The sequence below is a fragment of the Syngnathoides biaculeatus genome, chromosome 8 (genome assembly GCF_019802595.1).
Source record: "Syngnathoides biaculeatus isolate LvHL_M chromosome 8, ASM1980259v1, whole genome shotgun sequence".
In the NCBI taxonomy this organism is placed as follows: domain Eukaryota; kingdom Metazoa; phylum Chordata; class Actinopteri; order Syngnathiformes; family Syngnathidae; genus Syngnathoides; species Syngnathoides biaculeatus.
The window spans coordinates 24,296,773-24,321,277 of record NC_084647.1 but is presented as its reverse complement, the minus strand read 5'-3'; the positions used below and the strand labels follow the sequence as shown (position 1 = coordinate 24,321,277).

The following is a 24,505-nucleotide window of genomic DNA, read 5'->3' as shown; positions in this document are numbered from 1 at the left end:
TGACAGCAACCAGGAAAACACATTGTGTGTCTGTATGTGTGTATATACAGTATATATATTTTTTGCGCGTGGGTGAGTGTCATGCAGAGCAGAAACAGAGCACATGAACAGGAAATGAAAGTAAGACCTTCTAATGTGTGATCAGAGAGAGAGAGAGAGAAAGAGAGACAAACAGCCACACTTACATTTCATTATAAAGTTTCATTTGGGCTTTTTTGAGTAATTTCGCAAAACATAATGCTAGCCTGCAAGTCGACGCTATCTATTGCACCATTAATGGTGCACATTTGAGCAACAAAAGTGAATTCAATTTCCCAGTCCCTCCAGGATTACTACTGTACGTCTGGGGTTCCACATTCATTCATGCATTTTCTACAATGCTTATGCTCACTAGGTCGCGGACGTGCTGTGGCCTATTCTAGGTAACATCGGGCAAGAGGTGAGGTACACCCCGAACGGGTCACCAGTCAAATGCAGGACACGTACTGTATCACACAGTCATAATCACAGTCCTCCACACTCACATTCCCACCTATGGGCAATTTAGAGTCTTCAGTTTACCTATCATGGATGGTTTTGGAATGTGGGTGAAAAGCAGAATACCTAGAGACAACCCACACGGCCACGTGGAGAACATGCAAACTCCACACAGGCGAGACCGGATTTGAACTCCAATCCTCAGAACTGTAATCGAGGCAGATTTGCTCAACATTTGTCCATCATGCTGCCATTTACGAATTCCTCAACAGCTACCTATTTTTGAATCAAGTTGCGTGCTATTACATCAATCACAGCTGATATTCTGTCTACCTTGGAAGCAATTTACCCCAAGTAAAATTTTCATTTTGATTGACACTTTACGCATTCTAACTACGGCATCATTTAAGCGGTTTAGTTATTCATACCGAAGTGTGGGGTCAGAAATGGTCATGGAGGTAAAGACTGACTCACTGAAGCACTTACAATAGTTTAATAATATTTACAGTGAAAAGTGAGGCATTGCAAAGTCACTTGTAATCTCAGTTACTTTTGAACTATTGTAATCAGTGATGTAACTAAGTTACACGTTCAAGGCAACTATTGAAACACTTGGAAAATGTTTTAACAAGTTGAAGATGACAGTTGATGACGTTTGGGCATCCCTCAAACACATTTTGTCCCCAGTGACCTGCAACATGGCTGCCGCGGTCGACCAAAACATAGTCCAAATGTCATGTTCTGCCATGCAGTTCCGCTATTGGAACCTGAAGACCTCCAGCTTCTGGATTTGCAAAACCTGTCATCCATCACCTAGTTACCCCCGGTGAATATCAGCTTGTCTGTTTTCAGAGATCTTGCAGTACCACGGCCCATTTCCTTCTTGTAAGCAACTCTATTCCTTGTTCTTGTTAACCCTTGAGTCTCCTTGTTCCCAGTGTTCCTCTGTGTTCCCGTTCCAGCCACCCGTCTACGCCACCGCCTGCCAACATATCCTGGACCCCCTCCATAACTGCTCTTAAATAAACTGATCGCCATATTACATCTGCCTCCGCGTGTTCCTGGGTCCAACCTCTCACCACACGTGACAGTAAATGTAGTTTTATCCACTTCAATGCAGCTAAAATTATGTGAAAAGCAATTTGATTTAGCTCTTATGGGAGCACTAGGAATAACTTGAATAAATATAGTAAATATTTGTACTGCACCTGGTTGTGACGTGCTGTTGTCATCATCCTGAGCCTCCAGCACCAAAGAGAAGGACTTCTGCAGTGTGGGAAAACACAAAACACATTTTAGTTTTTTTTTTTTTTTCCAATTTATAATTGCTGTATTTGTTGGTTAACCCTGTATAGGCTCAGATAAAATGTTGCGATGTGCAAAACGGAGGAACACATTATTATTCATAGCTTTATGTGGAGATAAGCGTCCCGCCTTCAATAGGTGACATTGAGCTCGCAGGTATATTACACATTAAAAATAAGAGATGCACTCTTTTCTGGTGAATACTTTCATGCCGCACAGCCGTGCATACTGCAAACCAACATTGGTTATTATTCCGTGATTGTCGTCCCCCGAGCGATTCAGTATGGTCACGTCGTTATTGTGAGAGCTGGAGTGGGGAAGGAAAAGTGGAGAGCGGAAGATGGGATGGAGACGAAGGAGGGTGGTGGCATGCGGGAGGCGGATTGTCGTGTGGAGGGTGTGAAACGACGACAGGAAGGGGAAAATTGCTTTGGGAGATCCTACAGGGTTTGTACAATTAAAAAAAAAGAAAGGGGTCAGTTAGGTCAGTTAAACACACAAGTTTAGAGCTGGTGTCAGTTCCATTTTTATAGGAATAAATATATTTTAAAAGAAAAAAAACCATAATTCTATGACATGCAGTGTTGGTTTGAGAGCGTTTCATTTATTTATTGATCACGCTTGAAACTCGAATCACTCGCACCTCAAACTGGCTTTCCCCACTGAAATGAATACAAATTCCATGAATCTGTCCATCCTGCTTTAACTCCCCCCAAAAAGGAACAACAAAATCTTAAATGTCTTTTTTACAGTGAGAAGAAGAAAACTTGTAATAATGCACTTAAAAATAACATACAATAATGACAAAATAGAATTGAAAATTACTTCAAAAATTTTCACCCTTTGGATCAAGTTAATGGGCATTGTGCTGCTCCAGGCCTTCCTTGGTCACCTGGTGGCTATATAAGACAGACAGACGGGTATTCTGTACATGGATGTATGTATAGTGTCGACATCTCAGCTTCTTTTTGAGGATAAAAAATACATGACTGTGACTACTATTTGAAGGAATGTCAACATGTGTTGCTGCACCTTTTGTGTCGCTTAAACGTTTATACAGGGAGTCCTTGGGTTAAGACGGTATCGACCTAAGACGTTTCGACTTTACAACGCCCGTCCCCCTGTCCGTGTTTGTGCGCCCGGAGTATCTTTACATTTTTCGTCCTCCTTTTTGGACATTATCACCCCAAAGAAGAAAGCTGTGTCTTTTAGCAATGCTTCTGCAGCCAAAAGAAAATCCATTACCATGGAAACAAAGCTCAAGATCATAAAAAGATTGGAGAAAGGAGAGACACCAACATCACCAAGGCTTCAGTCGGTCGACCGTGGTGACAATTATTAAAGACAAAGCCCGTATTTTAGCGCATGTGAAGGGTTCCGTTCCTTTGTCGTATACAATGATCACAAAACAAGGTTCTTTGACACTTGTCGGGATGGAGAGGATTAAGGACCAGGTTCCTTCGCAATAGCTAAGCACAACCCCCCCCCCCTCGTCTTCTCCATCCACCTCTCAGCAGTAATGCTGTTTATTTCACTGTATTTGTTTTTTTTATACAAAGTATTTTGATGTAAATTCTGACTTTAATGGAGGAATCCGACGTAAGTCGAAATTCGAGTAAAGTCGCTACTGTAGGAACGGATCTCAGTCGTAGACTGAGGACTGCCTGTATAAGCATTTTCCTTTAGTGCTAGCCCTGGCATTAAGATAGCTGTCTAAAGAATGAGCTAAGTGTTCGTTTAAAATAGACAACATCGTTTTAAGTTTGAACATGAGTGGGAGTGGCATTAAACAGCTTGAGGGCTCGTTTTTGGTTCCCCATTGGCCAAAGTGCTGCTAATGGTGCCGTGAGCTGTGTTGAGTTCACTGCTACCGGATTTCGCTCGTATCTCAAGTTTGGCACGACAGTCAAAGAAAACAAAACGCCTCACACCTCGGAAAACTATTAAATCAGATCTGTAGATATGATGACCACTGTAAGAAAGTCTTCAATATTTCCTCAAAAGCAGTATGAAGTCAAATGGACACACTGCCTCAGTTAAACACTATTTGCATGACCCAGTTCACGTCACATCGAGTAAAAGCCTCCTATTTTCGATTCGGTGTGCCAGGTTCCTTCTCCTACTTCCCAAAATATGAAGATACAGTATTTAGGAGAATATTGTCATAGTAAACGTTTGAATGTACAATGGATAAAAAAAAAAATCATCGTTATGGTTCCAAAAAATATTTTGAATATAAAAGCGCTTATTGAATAAATGACGCGTGTCGCTTACATTGCTTTGCTGTGTTAGGGCTCTTTCAAAGAGGGCGTAAAAACAACCATATGGGAAAAGATAACTGGTGGAGGGAAATAATGTGATCAGCAAGGACAGCGATAAAGGTGAAAGGGAGAAAAACAAGAGTGGGTGTGTGTGGGGGGGTAAGAAAAGACAAAATCACTAGTCGGATGTTGAGATATGTGATGAATGAGGAGAACAAAGAGGTTAGAGGGAGGGGAAACAAACGCGTGGAGAAAGATTAGAGGGGACGACAAAAAAGAAAAAAAAGACGGGCGGAAAGATAAAGCACGCACACGCAAACACGCACGGACGAAGTGTTAGAAGGCTTGGCGCTAATGAGATGTGCAGGGCAGCAGTTCATTGAGGGCCGCAGAGAGCAGGAAGCTCGCAAACAAACCAGTCATTAAAATTCATTATTTCAATCTTAAAACTGCCAGGCAAGAGAGGCAAACACCATGAATAAATAGCCCAGGGTAAAACCAGTACAGTCTTGACGAATGATGCCATTAAAAGTTATTTTGTCATCTGTCCATCACACATCTGTTTTCTACAGCGCTTGCCCTCATTTGTGTCACGAGTGAGCTGACATGAGGCAAGATACACCCTGGACTGGCTGCTAGCCAACCGCAGGACGTGTATGGACAAGAAAGCGCCAACGTTCACACAAGGAAGTTGGACGGAACCCAGAGAAAACCCACGTAAGCACAAACTGAGATTCAAACTTGGGACCTCTGAAGCATAGGGCAGACCTGCGGGCCACGAGCACACCATGGTGCCTAAGGTCCAAATGTTGAATAATTTGAATTGGTGGAGAACTGTGTACGGAGAAACATGTATAACACTGGCATTATGGTGATTTACAGATGATGAAAAAATGGGGGCAAAGAGGTGTTGCGACATGTGGTTGAGATGATGTCACGGCTCCAGGAAAGGTGCGTCTGTGAAAATGTTTTTTCTTTGTGTGTGTGTGCGTGTGTGCTGTTTTGCTAAATTTGGATCCTCCGCAGATGTCACAATTACTACTCCCGATAAGAGAATAAAAAAGGTTAGTGAGCGCTTCCTGAGCACCTTTCCAAAACACACAAGCCGACCACTGCCGTGTGACGTCAGAAAGGAGAGGACTGGGGGGGAAAATAATAAATGTTCAAAAACAGCAACGCGGCTCATGAAGCGTAAATAAAATCTAACAAAGTGACATCTCGCTCATTGTGTTGTGAGTGTGGGAAATGACGTCGTGGGGAAATTTGTGCGTGTATTGACGTGGACCCGAGGAGTCAAAGCTAAACGCTGTTAATATTAGTACAGACCTCTGGTTGTCACGCGTAAACTCAGCGAGGGATCAACTACACTCTCGGATATGAATAGCGTCAAATGTGTGCATTCAAATTATTAGCAAAAACCACCCTGGCAGTTATGAATTGCTTTGCATCAGGCTCTATCACAACCTTAGACGTACTGGCCCAACTCATTTACTCAAGTAAAAGTCCAGATTCTAAAATGTACAAGTACAGAGGTGCCTTGATCTACAGATTTAATTATTTCTCGTAAGTGACAACACTCATATTTGAAATCATCTTGCCGCCAATAAATAAAATAAATGGAAATGCTATTATTCTGTTTCAGCCCCCCCCCCCACCCCCAGATTTTTTGGGGTGACATGTTTTTTTAAGATTAATAAAATTGCACTCTATAGTATTGTTCTTCATCAAAACATTCAGTAATAACAGTTGAATAGAATCTAAAGAAGGAGACAGTATGGCTTCATGAGTCATGCATGTATGGTGCAGCGCCTTCTGGTATGCACGCTTTGGCCGCCAGGAGGCAGTGCAGTTTATATGAGGCACCCATCCATTGTCTGAGCCACTTATCCTCATAAGGGTCTCGGAGCGCTGCAGCCTATATATTTGTATTTCCACGAAGAGGACAGGTCCGTGAGATGCAGTAATTTTTTGAAGATGATGAAGAATAAACAGTATTCAGTTGAGTATTGTTGCATCGTCTGTTTGCAAATGTTGCTGTACCATTTTCAAATACCTCTTGCTGAAATGGTGACTTCGCTGTGAAATTGATGCTAGTTTCATTAGCCAATGCCCCTATCATGAGCAAGGCTTGGCCACTGCCATGAGGGGCGTGGCCAGGCCACTGCTCTGGGCGGTGACACCTGTCACAGGTCACAGCTGTTTCTGTTAGACAGGCATTTAAGTTGGAGTTTTTGTCACTGGCATTATCCAGCTCGTGGCCTTGCGTTAGTGAGTTGCATTCACTGCCTTTGCGACTCTCCGTTTCTACGCGTAAGTTAGAGTAACTCTAGTCACAGAGATTCTGTACCCTTTTGTTTGATCCTGTCCTGTTGAGTTTGATAGTTTAGCCCATAGTCTTCGGACCTTGCTGTATGTCTTTTGGATCCCGCCTAGCCTGGCGTTTCTGTGCCTCTGCCTTGTTGGACTGCTACACCGTGTATGACCCAGTTTCCGGAATAAACCACATTGAACATTTTGCATCTGCCTCAAAAGTCCTGCATTTGGGTCCATCCCCGCACCAGAGGTTCCTGACAGCCCCTTTATATTGAGCGTTAGCATTGAGCAAAGTTTTGTGATTTAGTTAAATACACATATGCACTACTTGTTTCTATGTATTTATCACTAGTCTTTCAAGAGACTTTAACCGAGAGTGGCAAAAAAAATGAATTTAATGAATTGCCAAGAAACAACAATAAACACAAAAATAAAATGAAAACTTTCACAATTTTTTTTTAAAAAAGGGACTATGATGTCCACTACAACAATACCATATCACAAATATAGATTAAATTACAGCAAGGTGAAAGTGATCAATGTACATATTTTCAGTCCACACAGGAAGGACTAGACCTGGATTTGAACCTTCTTGCGCTGTCTCCCATCTTGATCACGGGCCGCTCTGAGAGTCTAAGCCCATCAAGGGTCGACACGAGGGATTTTCAAACCAAATAGCAGACAATTAGAAGTGGGCTCTTCCCCCTCAGACCGCGAAAGCCAAAGAGGAGGAAGATTACAGCGGCCGGTCCAGACGTCCCTCAATGAGACGCTCGCTGACTGACAACAGGCCAAACTCACATTTAATGAAGAGCGCTGAGAAGACTTCTAATAAACCTGCCATCCATTGCTCTACGTCTGACTATTCCCAGCATGAAGCATCCCCCCCACCCCACCCCGTCCCGACCCCCCTCCCCACATGCGGCTCAGACATGGGCCGGGTAGGATATCCCGACAAAGCCAGGCTGTACAAACACAGCTCTGCCACAGGAAGAACTCCCAACCCTGAGAGAGGAATTTCCCTACTACGCGCAACACACACACACACACACGCGCACACACAATACAGTACAGCATTTCTCTTTCTGTGAGAATGAACAGAATTATTCATTTTTACAGCAAGACCATCTGACAATTTGACAGCAAGGAATAAATCATTTAACAATAGAGACCATTGATGGAGCACTTTAACTGATTAAAGGACTGGTGACGTGGACCTAAAATAATATGGTTATATTGATGGAGAATTGGTGGGATAACAACAATTTTGATAACATGATAAAACGCTGGACAAAATATAATAGAACCAGATTTGGGAACTCAAAATGGTAACAGCACTGACTTGATTGATGATCACCAGGAAGCTATATTTATAAATCGTGATCACATGAAATACAAAACAATGCAACCGTGACACAATTTTAAATCACCAATACATATTAAACCATATGATTAATTACACTGTAATAAATATGAATAAGAATACAGTATTATTATATAATGTAGTCGTACAAATTCACTATCGTAAAAGCTGTACGGTACTGGGTGTAAAAAGTTTTTAAAAAGATGTCTGAACTCCATAATGCAATCAATAAGTCATTTTTTTTTTTTAAAAAGGCTGGTAAAGATGAGAAACGGGGGCATGTCTACACACTAAGCCTTCATTTCAGCAGCCGATGATTAGGTTTCTGGGTTGAGGTTCCGGTGGCATTAAATTACTGGGAGAGGAGGAAAAAAAAGAAATGATAGCGTCAAACTTTGTCTCCATAGGCTGCAACATTAGCGAGTCTATTGAATTGTAGGCCATCCATTAGCGTGTCCTACGCACGCCAAAGGAGGAGGCTAATTACCCATTAAACATGCGAGCATGTACACCGTGCAAAAGATATTCAATTTGCTAACTTTTCCGCATGCACGGTGATATGCAGCTGTGTATTTAACGTTTGGGTGCAACTGCCAACTCTCACTTCGTGCATGAGGAGGCCTCAGGCAATTACGAGCGCACACATATGCAAACGCAAAGCACACACACACACACACAGTTGTCATGACAATAGCTGAGCCCGAGTAGCGTTGGCCAGCACATGGTTCACCTGCACGGCAAATTGGTGGTGAAGGTAAGCGCGTTGAGAATTGGTCATTATTATTCTGACGGCAAAAAGCGCAGACCTGAGTGGGAGACAGTTGGGCACGCTTGTTTATGAGATGCCGTCAGACACACAAATGGATTTTGTTCTTTTCCAGCGTAAAATGCTTTTACATTGACTGGTACAGCACTAATAAAATACAACAGTGAAGCGCTCTCACACAGCTGAAAATGGATTCAATTACTAATCAAGCATAATAATACTGTAATACATATTTCAATCCATTGTATAAGCAAATTTCAGGAAGAGCGCTGAAAGGATTCTAGTAGTGTTTGCCATTTTTTAATTAATATGTATTATTTATTCGTTGGTATGGGTGATAAAGAACAAATCGGTGTGAGTGTTTCATCTATCCATCCATTTTCTTAGCTGCTTATGCTCACAAGGGTCACAGGAGTGCTGGAGCCTATCGCAGCTGTCAACGGGCAGGAAACCAGCATGCAAACTCCACACAGGCAGGGACAGGACTTGAACCCCTGTCCTCAGAACTGCGAGGCCATCGCTCTATAGTTGCTCCACCGTTCCACCGTGAGTGTTTGAGTCTTGTATAAAAAGAGTTTCAGTTTTTATGTGGGTCGAAAAAAATCACTTGTGAGTGCGTTTTACGTTTTAAGCTTTTCACTTATGTCAGCAACAACATTTCAGCTGCTCAGGAGAAGTTTCACTCGTGTATCCGTATTATCTGTGTGTATAAAGTGTTTCACTCGGGTATGTGAAAGGTTTCACTTCACTTTCATTTGGCGTGTGAGCATCAGCGAGATAGTCCTGAATTATGTCCCTGATGGCACCTCGTAGTTGTGTACGTGGGTGTTCTTGGTTCTTCCGTGTAACTCGTTCGGTACAAAAAGCTGAAAAGGCAAAGGATCCATTTCCACTCTACTGAACTTCAAATAAAATGCAACGCTGTCTGATCACTGAGATCTCTCAATAAAAGACAAAAAAAAAAGCACAAAAGCTTGCCCCCGCCCCACATGGTTGTTGTCATTTTGACAGCTTTTTTTTTTTTTTTTTTGCTTACAGGAGCAAAGAAAAAAGAAAATCAATGTCCTCCTTTGTGACATTTTTGTGGAGAAACACAGACAGGCCTTCATGGTGGATGATTCCTAAATTGTTAATTTGAGAGTATAATCAATGTCCTGGCCCCTCAGGTGTATAAAAAAGACACACCCGCTCCCATGACCCCATGGCCCCTCTCATTGCATGTCGAGGTTCTTGCATTAAGCCGCCTCATCGTCTCATCTCTTTGAACTGCATCTTCCACTCATGCAACTTCACACACAAATTGACCCCCCCGCCCCCATGCCTGTGTAACGCATATGGCCGCCAGTAAGTTCTATGTCTGCATGGCGACACACAGTAGATCCCATCCCAAAACACCTGCGCCTCCACATCTCACTTCCTCCTTCTTAACCTCACCTCCGCGGGGCATCCTTCTCCACCCTTCCCCTCTCTTCACTTCCCCTCCACCCACCAAGACCCACTGGCCTCGTCTCGCCAAAAAAAAGGGCCCCCGCGCCACTTCTCCCCTGCCACTTCCGCAGGAAATTACCTTGTCTAGTCACTTTGCCCCCACGGGGGCACTTTTAGGAAGGGGCTTTAGTGAGGAGAAAGTGGGAGGGGTGTGTGGGCAAAATCGTGTGGACGTGTGTGGTTGGGGGCGGGTGTCTCTCGCCACAGAAGATAAACCACACTGCTTGTAAAAGACGCGGCTTTTTTCCACTGTTGCTGCTGTTCTGTATAAATGGCAATAAACGGTGTTGAAAGCAACGGAAGCCGTCCAACAAGTGTGCCCAAGATTCGATTTTTATCTCAGTTTTGGCTCGGTTTTGGTATTCTTGAAAACGGTCTGTACCAATGACCAAAACCATTACCCGTTTTCCTGCGTGCCGCGGCTACGCGTTTCCACAAAGCACGTCCATGCCGCATTGCATCATGGACGTTTTTGAGGCCAGGGGTTTTTGGTGTACTATCCAAATTTGCCCTGTTAGGTTGAGATTTCAAAACAGTGAGGTATAAATAAGTGCTAACCACTCAGACGCCGTGCTGCCAAATAATGAATATATATGCCATGACAGGCTCAATCAAAATTATTAATTACTGTGTATATCAGTGCAGACCATTTTCTTGCATTCGATGTTATCAGAAGATGGTTAAATCTGAGGCGCCACAAAGCATTGGCCTCAGAGTTCTGAGGACCCGGTTTCAATCCCCCACACCTCCCTGTGTGGAGCTTGCATGTTCTCCCCGTGCCTGTGCAGGTTTTCTCTGGGCACTCCGGTTTCCTCCCACATCCCAAAAACACGCGAGATTTATTGGACACTCTAAACTGCCCCTAAGTGTGATTGTGAGTGCGACTGTTGTCTGTCTCTATGTGTCTTGTGATTGGCTGGCGACCAGTTCAGGGTGTACCCTGCCTCCTGCCCCTTGACAGCTGGGATAGGCTCCAGCACTCCCCTGACCCTTGTGAGGATAAGCGGCTAAGGATGGGTTAAATCTGATGAACCCCTTCCGATAGTGGGAGTAATCCATATGAGTACAAAAGAACCACTGATGGTAAAGTAGAGCTGAAACATGATGGATGGTGTGAAACATCTGAAGACACTTTTAATGTAGTCTCACTCAGCCCGCTTTGTCTAATCCACAGGGACAAACAATAATAACAACGTAGCTCAACAGTACTGCATGGTGAAGCTCTACGGACACCAGGCAGACTTGGCGGCTGGCGGCGAAAGGAAAACATTCGCTGTTAAGTACACCTGTGGAAGATATTGCATTTGTGACTCAATATATGACACACACAGAGTGGCTAAATTCACAACAACCCCTTTGTCTCATTTCATCCGCAACAAAATCCAATTTGCACACAAATTAAATCATTAGGAAAGCTTTCCCTTGAGATGATTGTGTGACAGTTAGTTCGGTTATCTCCTCAGCACACGCAACTCCGCCAAATCCTCGGGGGAATTAACTCTCTCTATAGTCTCCTCTCGATTACGAAGCGCTACCATCGATTTGTGAGTGCTCCGTTTGGCTCCGCCTATCCAGGGGAAAACCTAAACGTGCCAGTGTGCGCACACGAGTATCAGCGTACATGCAGGTATGCTGCGAGGCAGCGTGGGAGAGTCAATTAGAGCACAAAAGAGTGAAAGAGAGACTGTTGCTGAGAAAGAAAGCGGCTCTCTTCTGGTTCGCCTGGGCCGGCTTCACATGATCACAGTGCCGACGTACCGTAATAAGAGCATGCGCAGCCTCCATCGTTCTATATCGACTTTTCTCTGTTTGCTTTCAGGGCTAAAACCTCACCAAATATTAGTCCAAGTTTCCACTCGAGTCAATAACTCATCAACAGCGCTCTATCATAGGTGTAATACAACATCATTGTTTGCTCCAGGATGGGGAGCCTTTTTTTTTTTTTTTTTAAATCAGGGACCATTTTAGTCAATCAAGCGCGTGTCTATTCAGACCGTACAATTTTTTTTTATTTTAGGGTTGTTCCAACCAGCAAAAAAAAAACAAAACACAGACACAAAGTAATATCGCTTGCATTACAGTCGTTTCTGTTCCAAACAGACTTGAATCCGAGATTTCTTATCATGAGTGAAGCCATGCTGAAAACAGTTTTGCACCCAGATTGTAAAAAAAGGAAAATGATAAGGTAATGGGCCACTAATTACAAAGTACAAACAGGATGTGCAAATTTCTTCAGGATGTGCCAATCAGGAGAGATCAAAACTACAAAATGCAGTTCTCACAGACAAGTCATGATGACAGATTACCATAACAACAACACACTACAAGTTATAAGAGCAGGGGTGTCCATACTTTTGCACCCAAGGGCCACATGCCTTGCGGCCATCAGTATGATACATACATAATAAATATGATGCAACCGTCACAAGATCTCAGTAAACTGAAGCAATAACCACAATAGTGCCAAAACTATTCACTCACCTGCCTTGACTCATATATAATTTTTAATGCTATTCAATATTATAACCATGTGGTCTAGTATAATCGACCCTTTGCAGTTTTAAGAGCTTCAACTCTTGCAGGAAGGCTTTCAACAAGGTTTAGGATTGAGATTACCGTATTTGTGAGATGGGCGAGAAGGCTCGGCTCACTGTTCCCCCGAAATCAACCCAAAGGTCTCCTATTGGATTGAGGGGACTGATCAATTTTAAGTCAATGTGACAGTGGCCCCCACAATGGCATCAGACAAACATGTGGGCGTAGTTCCAAGAGCAGGTTGTTTTATTCTATTCATTTTAGACAGTACTCAGTGTTGGGGATACGACAGTCAGCCAATCAAGTAGGAGTTTCAACGGAACCACATGGCTACTTATGCACCGCTCATCCATTTTAAGTACCGTAATTTCCGGCCTATAAACCGTGCCTTTATTCACGCGCTTTCAACCCTGCGGTTTATGCGGTGATGCGGCTGATTTGTGCATTTTCTTCTAACGGCCGTAAGGGGGCACTCGAGTGGAAAACGTAAGAGTGAGACCGGTGGAATATATGTGCGGAAGAAGTGTCTTTTACCAGTCCGGGCCAGTTAGCGCTGCGCTAGCATGTTACTGCGGCATTAGAGCGGTGGCGCTAGTGTTAGCGTCCCTGCTAAAGATTTTCGTAGAAATTTTATAGAAATCTATAGAATTTCTACAGAACAACTTGTTCTATAGAACTTTGCCTGTGATTTTCGATAGAATTTCTACAGAACAATAGTTCAATTTCCATAGAAATTCTATTGTACTTGGGTCCTAAAGTTCTATAGTTCTTTAGAAATTATTTAGAAATGTTCTTTAGAAAATTTTTAGCAGGGGTTAACGGGGCGGCGCTAGTATTAAATTCTGTGTACCATTTTTCTTTGTAAATATCTCGTTTCAATGTGGGCACTTGCGGCTTTTACACAGCTGCAGTGTATGTATGTACCAAATGGTATTTCCTTTGCAAATGTTCTGGGTGAGTCTTATAACCAGGTACGCTTTGAAGGCCAGGAATTACGGTACTAGTAACTGTTACAGCTGTTTTGTAAGCTCTATTTGTTGTCGATTGAATGAAGACCCATTGCCAAAGAACTCGTGGTTGCTTCTGCGCAAATCTGACTACAAAATATGAACATGAAAGAGGGAATGTCATCTACAGGAACACTTTTCAGATTCTTGTGTTTTCACTATCATTATCTGTGTTATGGTTATGATGGTGTTTATTTGACGTTTTGACAAAGATGAAAGTGTTCCTCGTGGTTGTTACGCCGCAAATCTGACAATTGTAGGATTCGACACAAAAGAATACTACATGGATGTGATTCACTTTTATTATTATAGTTTTCTACGTGACCTGGAAAATGAGATGGGTGGAGCGTATATTTTTTTCAAAGCTTGCTCGCTTGGTTAGCTCAGCAGCAAACGTCATCGTTACGAATTCAAAAATCACTGGATGATCATATGCTAAATTACTTATCCATCATGGCATACGCATGTGATAATATGATCAGGGGATAAAACATTTACTCTGTATGTTTTCTTGTTCATAACGACCCGCAGAAGGAAACCGTACCAACAGTGTGGCCCGCAACAAAAATGACTTTGACACCCCGGAATCAATACAGTCAACACCCTGAGCTGGACTGTAATATAGCAGCAGTGTCAAGGGAGTTATGAAATCCACGCTGTTGGGTAAGACATGGGATTATAAGAATGACTAGAAAAGGGAAAACAAAAAAGGGCACTCATCAAGTGGAATGACATTTGGCTTAGTCACGCACCGGTCATCATTGTTTGTGGTTCATCTCAGCTCATCGCCAATTTCAATTTGCTTACATGAAAAAAAGACACCTTTCGTTATGTCATTGAAAACCCACACAAAAATAGAAACGACATTATTAATACTATTTCGACAACGCTAGAAACCATGGCCGTCATGGTGCCCCACTGAGTAGCACATCTGGCTCACATTTATGAGGACCAAGGTTCAAATCCCGGCCTTGCCCGTGTGGAATTTGCATCTTCGCCCCTTGGGTTTTCTCTGGGTACTTCGGTTTCCTCCCACACCCTAAAAACATGGATGGTGGTGTTAAATGATGACTAAACGGCTGTAGTTTTGAATGTGAGTGCGAATGGTTGTTTGTTTATATGTGCCCTGCGATTGGCTGGCGAGCAGTTTGGGTTATACGCCCCCTCTCGCCCGAAGATACCTGTGATAGGCTCCAGGATTCCCACGACCCGTGTGAGGAGAAGTGGTACAGAACTGTGAGGGAGGCGTGCAATTACCTTTGGCAAGACTTAATAGTATGAAGACACATAGGTGCTATTTTTATGAGGGAGAAAATGCCTAATACGTCCCATTTATTACTAGCAATGGATTTACGTAGGCGGCACAGTGGGTCACCTGGTAAAGCGTTGGCCTCACAGTTTTGAGGACCCGGGTTCCATCCCGGCCCCGCTTGTGTGGAGTTTGCAGTTTCTCCTCATGCCAGCGTGGGTTTTCTACAGGCCCTCCGGTTTCCTCCCACATCCCAAAAGCATGCAACATTAATTGGACAATCTAAATTGCCCCTAGGTGTGATTGTGAGTGCGACTGTTGTCTGTCTCTATGTGTCTTGTGATTGGCTGGCGACCAGTTCAGGGTGTACCCCGCCTCCTGCCCATTGACAGCTGGGATAGGCTCCGGCACTCCTCGCAACACAGCATCCATCAACCTCCTCTTTGGTTTTCCTCTCACTCTTTTGTCTCCAAAACATCCAATATTGGCCATCCCTCTAATGAGCTCATTTCTAATCTTATCCAACCTGCTCACTCCTAAAGTGAACTTCCACATATTCATTTTCACTATCTCCAGATCTGCTTCCTGTTGGAAAATAAAGTAAGAAGCACAATCAAGTATTTTCACTAAAATCTGTTTTATGTAAAATACTTAATTTCATGTAAAGTTACAAAAAAATAGTAATGCATTCGTAGCCCATCCCTGATGTGATGAAAGCCAAATAAAAAGTGAAAATTTACATCACCGTGCCCACCAAGCTCCCAACCCATTTTCCTCACGAGGAAGAAAAGAACATCCAACCCATCTTGAAAATGTTACTCGGGCACAGACAGGAAGGTGTGATGAACAACGCAATCAGCGCACACTAACAAGGGGAATCAGTTCTGCTCGAATCAATCAGCTAATCGGGTGGATGTGATTCAACAAGAAAAAAGGCTGACCGTGAGCAAGACTCCTGAGTGTTTGCAAGAGCCTGGATTTTGTGCGACATTGCAGCATCTTTTTGCATAGAGGTGCTGCTTTTTCCTGCTCTTGACAGGGCAAAGTGAGACAGAGTGAGTCCCGGTGAGTTTAGGATAAAAGATAAACGGATTTGTTGAATAATCAGTACAGACTTCATACTGCTGACCTAATAAAAAATTAATTACTCTGCTTAGATGGACACGAAGCATCAAAGTCAGCATTTAGACTGTTCAATACTACACCGAATGGATTATACTGCGATTTCATCATTTTTCTTCGGTATTGTGAGACCACAAATACAGCACACTACACTTTAGGGCCGAGAAAAAAAATACCAGATGACATCGACCTAAATCGGGCTCAAAAGGTGACGCAGGAGGACAAACTGCAACAACGACACTCGGCATCCAACTAGCAAACACCTTCTGAAGATGCGTGAGAAGTTAATAAAACTCCCTACCAGCAGTCAGTGGTGGTCAGTGCTCTTTAATAATAATGAGAACGGGAAGAAAAAAAAAGGCCACCAGAAGCATATGACTGTGGAGATCAAAACCACAAACAATGCAAATATCTTTCTTTTCACTTTTGCAACTACACCCACAGGATTCATTCAGCCGCAACGCATCAACAACTACGCTTGTTTCTGCAAAAATGGCTGATGTCGCACAGTGCTGAACCTAACGTATGTTTTGGGATGTGGTAGGAAGCCAGAATACCTGGGAAAAAATACACACACGAGCACTGGGAAAAAAGGAAACCTCCAAGCTAAAATTGAACCCCAGAAAAATGTTATAATGCGAGAAAAAAAGAAATCTGTCAATATAACAACACTCACAGGCATATATTATTTATACTCTGCGTAAAACAAATATTATAGCAGAATAATGAGCTGTCATGACTTCTGTCTTTTTCTTGTATTCATGTATGAACTGTATATCTATTGTATTGCCGCCTGTAGGCCAAGGCATGCACAAAAGAAAGATCAGAACCAATAGTTATTTAATTATCCTGATTCAGAAACAGCAGCAGAGTACAACAATTGGTTAGAGCTTCACAGTTCTGAGGACCGGGGTTCAAATCCCGGCCCCACATGTGCGGAGTGTGCATGTTCTCCTTGTGCCTGCGTGCGTTTTCTCCGGGTACGGCGGTTTCCTCACACATCCTATATGCATTCATTGGACACTCTAAATTGCCCCTAGGTGTGATTGTGAGTACGACTATTGTCTGGCTCCATATGCCTTTCGATTGGCTCGCAACCAGTTCAGGGTGTACCCCGCCTCAGAAAATGGATGGATGCAGAAACTGTTAAATACTTAGCCTATTATTTACGGTATTACTGTACGCTTTTATAATGTCTAATATTGCAGAGTGTTATTGTTCTTTAAAACACACACACTAAAATAAATTTTGCTGGTTTTTTTTTTACAAAGGCTGGGACGGATTCAAGGCATTCCTATTCTTTTCAATGGAGAAAGTTAATTTGAGATACTGTACAAGCGTATTGAGTTACAAGCCCAAGTTAAGGCATCACTCCATTGTATTTTTATTATTCATGTTTTGATCTGCCTTGAGATTATTTCTTGTGTTAAAGTTCAATTCCGGTTCTCTGGTTCCCTAAAAGATTTTTTACGTTGGTATTAAAAAAAAGGGCCCTTGCAAACTTCCCAGAAAGTTGGAAGCAAACCCGTTTCTTCAATGTGGCAAATTTATTTTTTTGCTTTTACGAGTGAGTGAGTGAGTGAGTGAGTGAGTGAGTGAGTGAGTGAGTGAGTGAGTGAGTGAGTGAGTGAGTGAGTGAGTGAGTGAGTGAGTGAGTGAGTGAGTGGCATGTCACGAACAACTTTTGTCCATGTTGTAAACATTTCCAACACGGATGCTATTGGCGGTTTACAACGTTGGATGTTTTGAGTCAAGAAGGGTTCCCATTGTGAGTCAATTAAGCGCGACGGACCTGAGGAACGTTGGTCAGTTTAAAAGGGGAATTTCCCCGAGCAGATCGAGTGATAAAGCCTTTGTCGCTTGGCCCCGCTTGGCAGGGAGGGAAAGAAAAGGAATCTGAACTCTGCCTCTTAGGGTCATTGTTATTCCAACCAGCCTTGTTTGAGTGTATTGTTGTGCTTGAAGCTTAGGCCGTTACCTTGGCAACCCCACAGATAACCAGCTCTGCCGCTGTACTTACTGGCCAGGCGTATTTGAAGGGAATGACAATGAGTCCATTAGTCCCATCATCTCCTCCTGCTCCTCCTCCGTCGTGACCGCCGTGGTGGAGCAACTGGGAATTTCCTCCCAGGATCCTCGTGCTGCCCGTGCCAAAGGTGCAAGATCCAGTTGGGACCACGCGGGCCTGGTATTCCTTGAGGCACGCCAGGAAAAAAGTGTCGCACTGGTCTCCGGAGGAGCAGCGCCGGCCGCCGCCGACCGGGATGTCGCAGCAGTCTCCGTTCAGCAGGAGTCCGTTGGGGTTCTGATAGTGACGGATCTGCAGCTCAAACATCCCCACCGTGCGCGCCGCCTGACAACACACACACAGATAAAAAGGTCATATATAACTCTATATATTGTCGCTGTCGGTGAAATTCCCCAAATCAACACTTTTTGAGAAATGAAAAAAAATCATGCTCAATCTTTAAGTGTCATTGACTAAAATGGTGAAACGGTGACTAAAACCTGTAATTGCAGGAAATTCATCGGTATGCATTACGCAGACTTTATGGGTGACCAGTTCCTTCTGCAGCAAAGTATTAACGCAATCAGTTTTTGCCACACAGCTCCCGTGGAGTAATGACCAGTTTTAAACTTCTCTGACAGCTCACTTGTCCAGGAGAGTGAACAGATATGTTCTCCTTTTGAACTAATCAATAATGTGAGCACGCGCGCCCCGCCTGACGACACCCTGGACCGGTTGCTGGTGCGACAGACGACAATTCACTGAACAGAACACCCCATCAGGGAGGCGTCCAGATGGGATCCTGACCAGATACAGCGGAGGAGTGGCGGCTCGACTCCGAGCTCCTCCCGGATGACCGAGCTTCCAAGGGAGAGTCCGGAGACCATGCAGAGGAAACTTGTTTCAGCCTCGTATTCACGTTTTTAGAGCTTTGTGTCTGTACATATTTTTTTAATTCTTTAATGACTGCATGCCATTAATAACCTGTCAGCAAGCAGCAAGGGAATAACACTAGAAGGACACACACTATGTTGAATACACAACAACACAAAGTGACCTCTGGCTGGGGAGCAAGTCATCCGAATCATCAACACCGGCTGGCGTGCAACATAATCCTGTGATGATATCTTCTTTTCTCCTCTTCCGTGTCACAACCGCACCCTTCACAGTTTTTTCACTCTCCTATTGCGATAGTCCACCTCCTCCTTCTCCTTTCGCTACACGGGAACCAGCTCCTGTCATTTCTCTTTCTCAGGCTACACAACTGCGTCACCACTCTTTTCTTCCAGTTCCCTGTTTGGAGAGAGATGGCTGACACACACACACACACACACACACACACACTGAGGCAAGAGTTAATAAGACCCCCTGAGAGTTTCGCAGCAGCAGGGTCAGGTGTCATATCTGTCTACAATGGGAAAACAATGGCTTTTGGCAGCCAAAAAATGTCTTCAAACAAGCCCGCCCCCCCAAAAAAATGAATCACACCCCTTCAGACTGTTTTGCCTTGTCACCAAAACTCCACAGAGTAATAAAGCCCGTTCATTTATATGAGGCATCCCCGTGTAAGACTGAACTAAAGACCGTGAACCCCCGTTGGAGCATAATTAATCACGGACAAAACAACGGGATACATAAAGAAGGCAAAAGACAATTTGTGTGTCAAATGTTGATCAAATGCGAAGCACAGTGTGAGATGTTCTGAAATCGGGTTAATAACCCGGGGGTGGGGTGAAAGTTGCTAGATTTCATTTGCGGAGTAGATAGGACACAAAAAAGTTCCAAAAACCCTAACGCAAGAACACACAGGAAGGCTGCCATTTTGTTTGAAGCGCCCATTAAAAGGTCATGTCAACCATTTCCAGGGGTCATTTAGTCCATGTACGCTAGACAGAAGGACGATGAACATTTGTGGTAAGTTGGAGTTTTTGTCACTGTGTGTGTCTGGAGCTGACTCACTAAGTTTGAGGATTCCTAAAAGCCAATTTAAAGAGCTACTGACATCCATATATACATCTATTCATCCATCATTTTCTTTTGACGCTTATCCTCACGAGGGTCGCGGGGACTGCTGGAGCCTATCCCAGCTGTCAACGGGCAGGAGGCGGGGTACGCCCTGAACTGGTAGCCAGCCAATCGCAGGGCACACAGGGACAAACAGGCGCACTCGCAATCACACCTCGGGGCAATTTAGAGTGTCCAATTAATGTTGCATGTTTATGGGATGTGGGAGGAAACGAGAGTGCCCGGAGAAAACCCACACAGCCACGGGGAGAACATGCAAACTCCACACAGGCAGGGCCGGGATCGAACCCGGGTCCTCAGAACTGTGGGGCCAACGCTTTACCAGCTGACCCACCGTGCCACCATCTCCATGTATACATTTTAAAATATATATTGTTATGAAAACTACATATAATATTCACTTCAATGTCTATTCGGAAAAAAAATATGATCGGAGAGCGTGTCATTGATGCGCAAAGTAGCTGAAGTCTCACTCGACATCCGAGTGGCAGCCATATTGCCTGCAACGTCATTTGCAGATGTCACACTGGGTCAGAAGACACTGTGGCACCTGCCATGAGAGATGAACAAGAGAGATTTTCGGATTTTTCTTTCGCCCCTTCTGAGACTGAAGCTCTTTTTTTAAGAAGAGAACATCTCAGAAGCAAGTGAAGCGACGGGGGCCATATTACTTTATCATTTTGAGCCATATTAGATGATATGCGGATCAGTTCTAACTGACAACAGACTCCCCGACAGACGGACAAGGAGGATGAGGAACCCGATCAAATATTCAAAATGACTTGTGTATGTAGCGTACGCAGGAGGTCCCATGCCGGGCGAAGTAACTACTTCAGGGGTGCCCAGACACCGGTGGCTGGTGGGGGGACTCCTTTCCCCTCCCCGCCAACAGTGTGACAGCAGCCAGCCTCCCAGCCCGATCCACCTCCGCATCAGGTGAAACGGTGGATAACTGCGGCGACAAAGCGATAACTTTGTTACGTTCTGAGAGAAGATTTACGTTATTGGACGCGGACAGATACGGTATTTTGATAACAAACAAGTAAACGGACACTACCGATATGACGTGGATCTTTTGTTATGTTCTGAGAGAAGGATTACGTCGTCGGATGCCGACAGAGATATTTATTATTACTGCTTTCGGAGAAGTTTTTTAAGCTTGGTGACTATACATCTAGTTAGCTACTTAGCTCGTGTTACACGCTACTAAACTGTCTTTGTACTTCTATTTTGTTATTGTTTTGTGTTGTCTTGTATTGTGTGTGATTAAATTGCCTTAAATGCAATTCAAGTGCTTTGTTATATTTTCCCGGTTTGATTGATTCTAAATTGTCACGTAACATATGTTATAAACTGTGAGACAAAGTAGTCCCCCACAACAATCATTTTTTGAATAGCTCTATACACACCGACTTGTCATTTAGAATCCATAAAGCTCTAGTCCTTTGCACCTGTGCAATTGATTTTTCACGAAGAACCGGGTGCTTTGGAAAAGTGTGAAGAGTGAATCCATCCTCCCGAATGATTGAGCAAAATCCAGCAATACGACGAGCTGGTATTTTGGCTAACACGCAGAAAAAAAATGAGTAATTTTTCGCCGGTACAATAGGTATAAACCAGTATAAACACTTGACCCCGCTACTGTAAAAAAACGTCACTTCCTGTTTCTTCTCCAAAACGAATGCCTCGAGAGGGTTTTCATGGCGGGAGATGCAAAAATCCATATACAACAACATCATGACGCGCGATGAAAAAAATGGATGGGTCCATTCCGGCTGCCTTTTCTTTTATTAAAAACATACTAAAAATCATGCTTTACGTGTCAGTAGCCCTTTAAGTGTAAGTTCAAATGGACTTCCTCACACCAAATTGTCACATGTCAAAGGACACACCATTGTTGCATCAGTACTCCAATCTTGGCGCAGGCCGGTCCGCTAAATGGCAAAGACACCAGTGAGCCACGCACTTGTACAAAAAAACATGATACGCCGCCATTTCCGGTCGAGCACAAGTGCAGTGTACAAAAATGGAGCCCTTAATGTACAGATATGCACTTCACTGTGCGACATAACCCCCCTCGTGTCTCACAACGGGGGCCACGGCGCATCTCCATCAAGAGGCTTGGGGTGATACAGTGGCACTCATCACTCCGCATCCTCCTTTTCTTCCCAGTCATTCTCGGCATTCCTGCATGTCAGTGCTCAATCTGACCGGAGAGACGCGGCGGCCATATCATCTCTGGAGGAGAGTCGATCTGTCCATTTTCTATTGCCATGAACTGGCGCCTATCCCAGCCGATCTGGGGCGAAAAGCAGACTACAACCCTGGACTGATCGCCAGTCAGTGGATTGTTTTCAGCGACGTTACATTTTTTGCTGAACCACTGCGTGCCGCCATTTAACCTCTCTACCTGACACGTACCCAGTGTGAAAGTCTACGGAATATTCTCGGTTACTGTTTGTGTTTTTTGTGTTTCACGGGCGTCTCGGGATTTCAAGTACATAAGAGAGGACTTGCTAACCATCAAAGAGCCTTCTTCTGACTTTTCCTTGACAATTCAGCTCTTCAAATCCTCGCGATCCGGTATACAAGTCCGGCTGCGTAAGCAGGGACACCATCTAACGCTTCCGACGAAAGACTTTGGACGTTCTGCGGCTCTGTGCTTCACGGAGACTTGGTTTTGTGGACGATTGCCCGCCGCTGCTATCACGCTGCCCGGTCTCAACCTCCATCGTGCTGATGTGTCGCCGACCTACACTAACAAGCTTAACCGATCCTCTTTTCAACATTACAGTTAAGATCCTTTTTTGTTGAAAGATTCAAGAATTTTGTGAAATACTGGATTTGTTTATTCTTTTGTATTTCTACCATTGTCATCAAATTTTAAACAAATAATAAACATTTCGCTTTGCTTGTGGTAAACTAATATACAGGTTTTACTTTTTGAAAAAAAAATTTAATAAATGGAGTTTGCGTCGATATTAAAAAAATAATATTCCACTGCCTTTCGTTTTCCATGTTAGCATACAGGTAAGTGCGCCTCCTTCATGATATCTGTCACATAAAGTAAAAGATCAAGGGCACAATACTGCGCCTTTGCTCCGCAGTCCTGAGTCCCATGATGTGTGTATGCCAGGTAGCCTAATAGTCAGCCCGGGCTTGATGTGCTGTCGGTCGCCTCTTTGATAAATGCAGCTAGAAACATAATGTTATCCAACTTGCATATGTATGAGTAACAGAGCTCAGGGATCGAAAATGGCCGCCGTTCGAGGCAGCCCAACGGGTGATGTTACGGGAAAACAACCCAATGAAGAGCATGTATATATATATGTGTGTGTGGTGTGTGTGTGTGTATAGAGAGAGAGCCAACCATTTTCAAACTATCAGTCTTAGTGGTGCATCTGTTTAATGGAGTCAAGCAGGTTACGAGATCTTCCAGATGTTTAAAACAGCACTCCATTGTCAAAAGAGATTCCACTCCTAGTGACCACCTACACAAAAAGTGTTCGTCTCTCAACCGTATCTCGGGTCAGAGACAATTAAGTAGGACTTCTTCCCACGACGGCTGCATTCATGTCAGCTATGTGACCTTGGACTTCACCACAATCCAGCAGCTCACAATTCTTTCTGTGCTCGGCACACCAACAAAACGCAAACTTGAAACAACAAAATGAGGTAGCCATGCATGTATTTTCTTCCACTTATCTGTGATCAGGTCGCAGGTGGCGGCAACCTCAGAGAAAAAAAAAAAAAAAAAAAAGGCCACATTTCCCTTTACCAAGCTGTTTCATCCAGCTCCTTTGATGTACAATGTCAGCACCAACTTATATTTTTGCACCTGATCTCAGCGTAAAAGAGGCGGTACACTGGCAGAAACCTCACAAAGATTCCCTGCAAATGCACACCAGCATCTCTTGACCATCTTGTACAGTAACGGCCGTGATTTGGGGTGTATGTGTGTGGTCCCAGAATGCAGGGAGTGGAGTGAGGTGTTGCTTAGCTGTGGAGTTTACTGAATACATGCAGGCAAGCACACATAGACACAGCAAAGGCCTAAATTTGACATTCACACGCCCCACAGTTTGCTCAGCGGTGGCCTTAGGGCTTCACACACACACACACACACACACACACACACACCCAAGACACAGATGCTCTCACTGTTCACTGTCAATAAAACACATGCGCATGACATACAGTACACAAAAATACACACGTACAATATACTCGGAGCACCTCTGGGCCTGCCTCGCATCTCCGAGGTCCTCAAGTGCCTGACAGCTGCATTGTTTAAAGTCGGCATTTAGAGGCCACACTATCTCCTCTTAACAATGCAATTTTTTCATAGAGATTGTCTATAGAGCAACACCTTCATCAACGTATCATTAACAAAAAAATGATGCGTCAAGCAGCGACAGGCGACATGAGATGTCAACCACTTCATTAGGTACACAGGGGGGGGGCAAGAGGTGGGGTACACCCTGGACTGGTCGCCAACCAATTGCAGGACACACATAAACAACCATTCACTGTCACAGTCAAAAGAAATTAGCGATTTAGTCTTTAATTATCCCGAGAAGCGTGTT

The 24,505-nt window shown here is 43.8% G+C and overlaps 1 protein-coding gene across 1 annotated transcript in view; it reads right to left on the bottom strand.

Moving 5' to 3' along the window:
• Positions 1–24,505, bottom strand: part of LOC133504881 (protein jagged-2) — a 47,500-nt gene that overhangs the window by 21,856 nt on the left and 1,139 nt on the right. Inside the window, exons 2-3 of the mRNA XM_061827584.1 lie at positions 17,907–18,239; positions 1,686–1,743 (exon numbers count right to left, since the gene is read on the bottom strand). Coding sequence (XP_061683568.1) covers positions 1,686–1,743; positions 17,907–18,239 — 391 coding nt within the window. The remainder of the gene's footprint in view (positions 1–1,685; positions 1,744–17,906; positions 18,240–24,505) is intronic.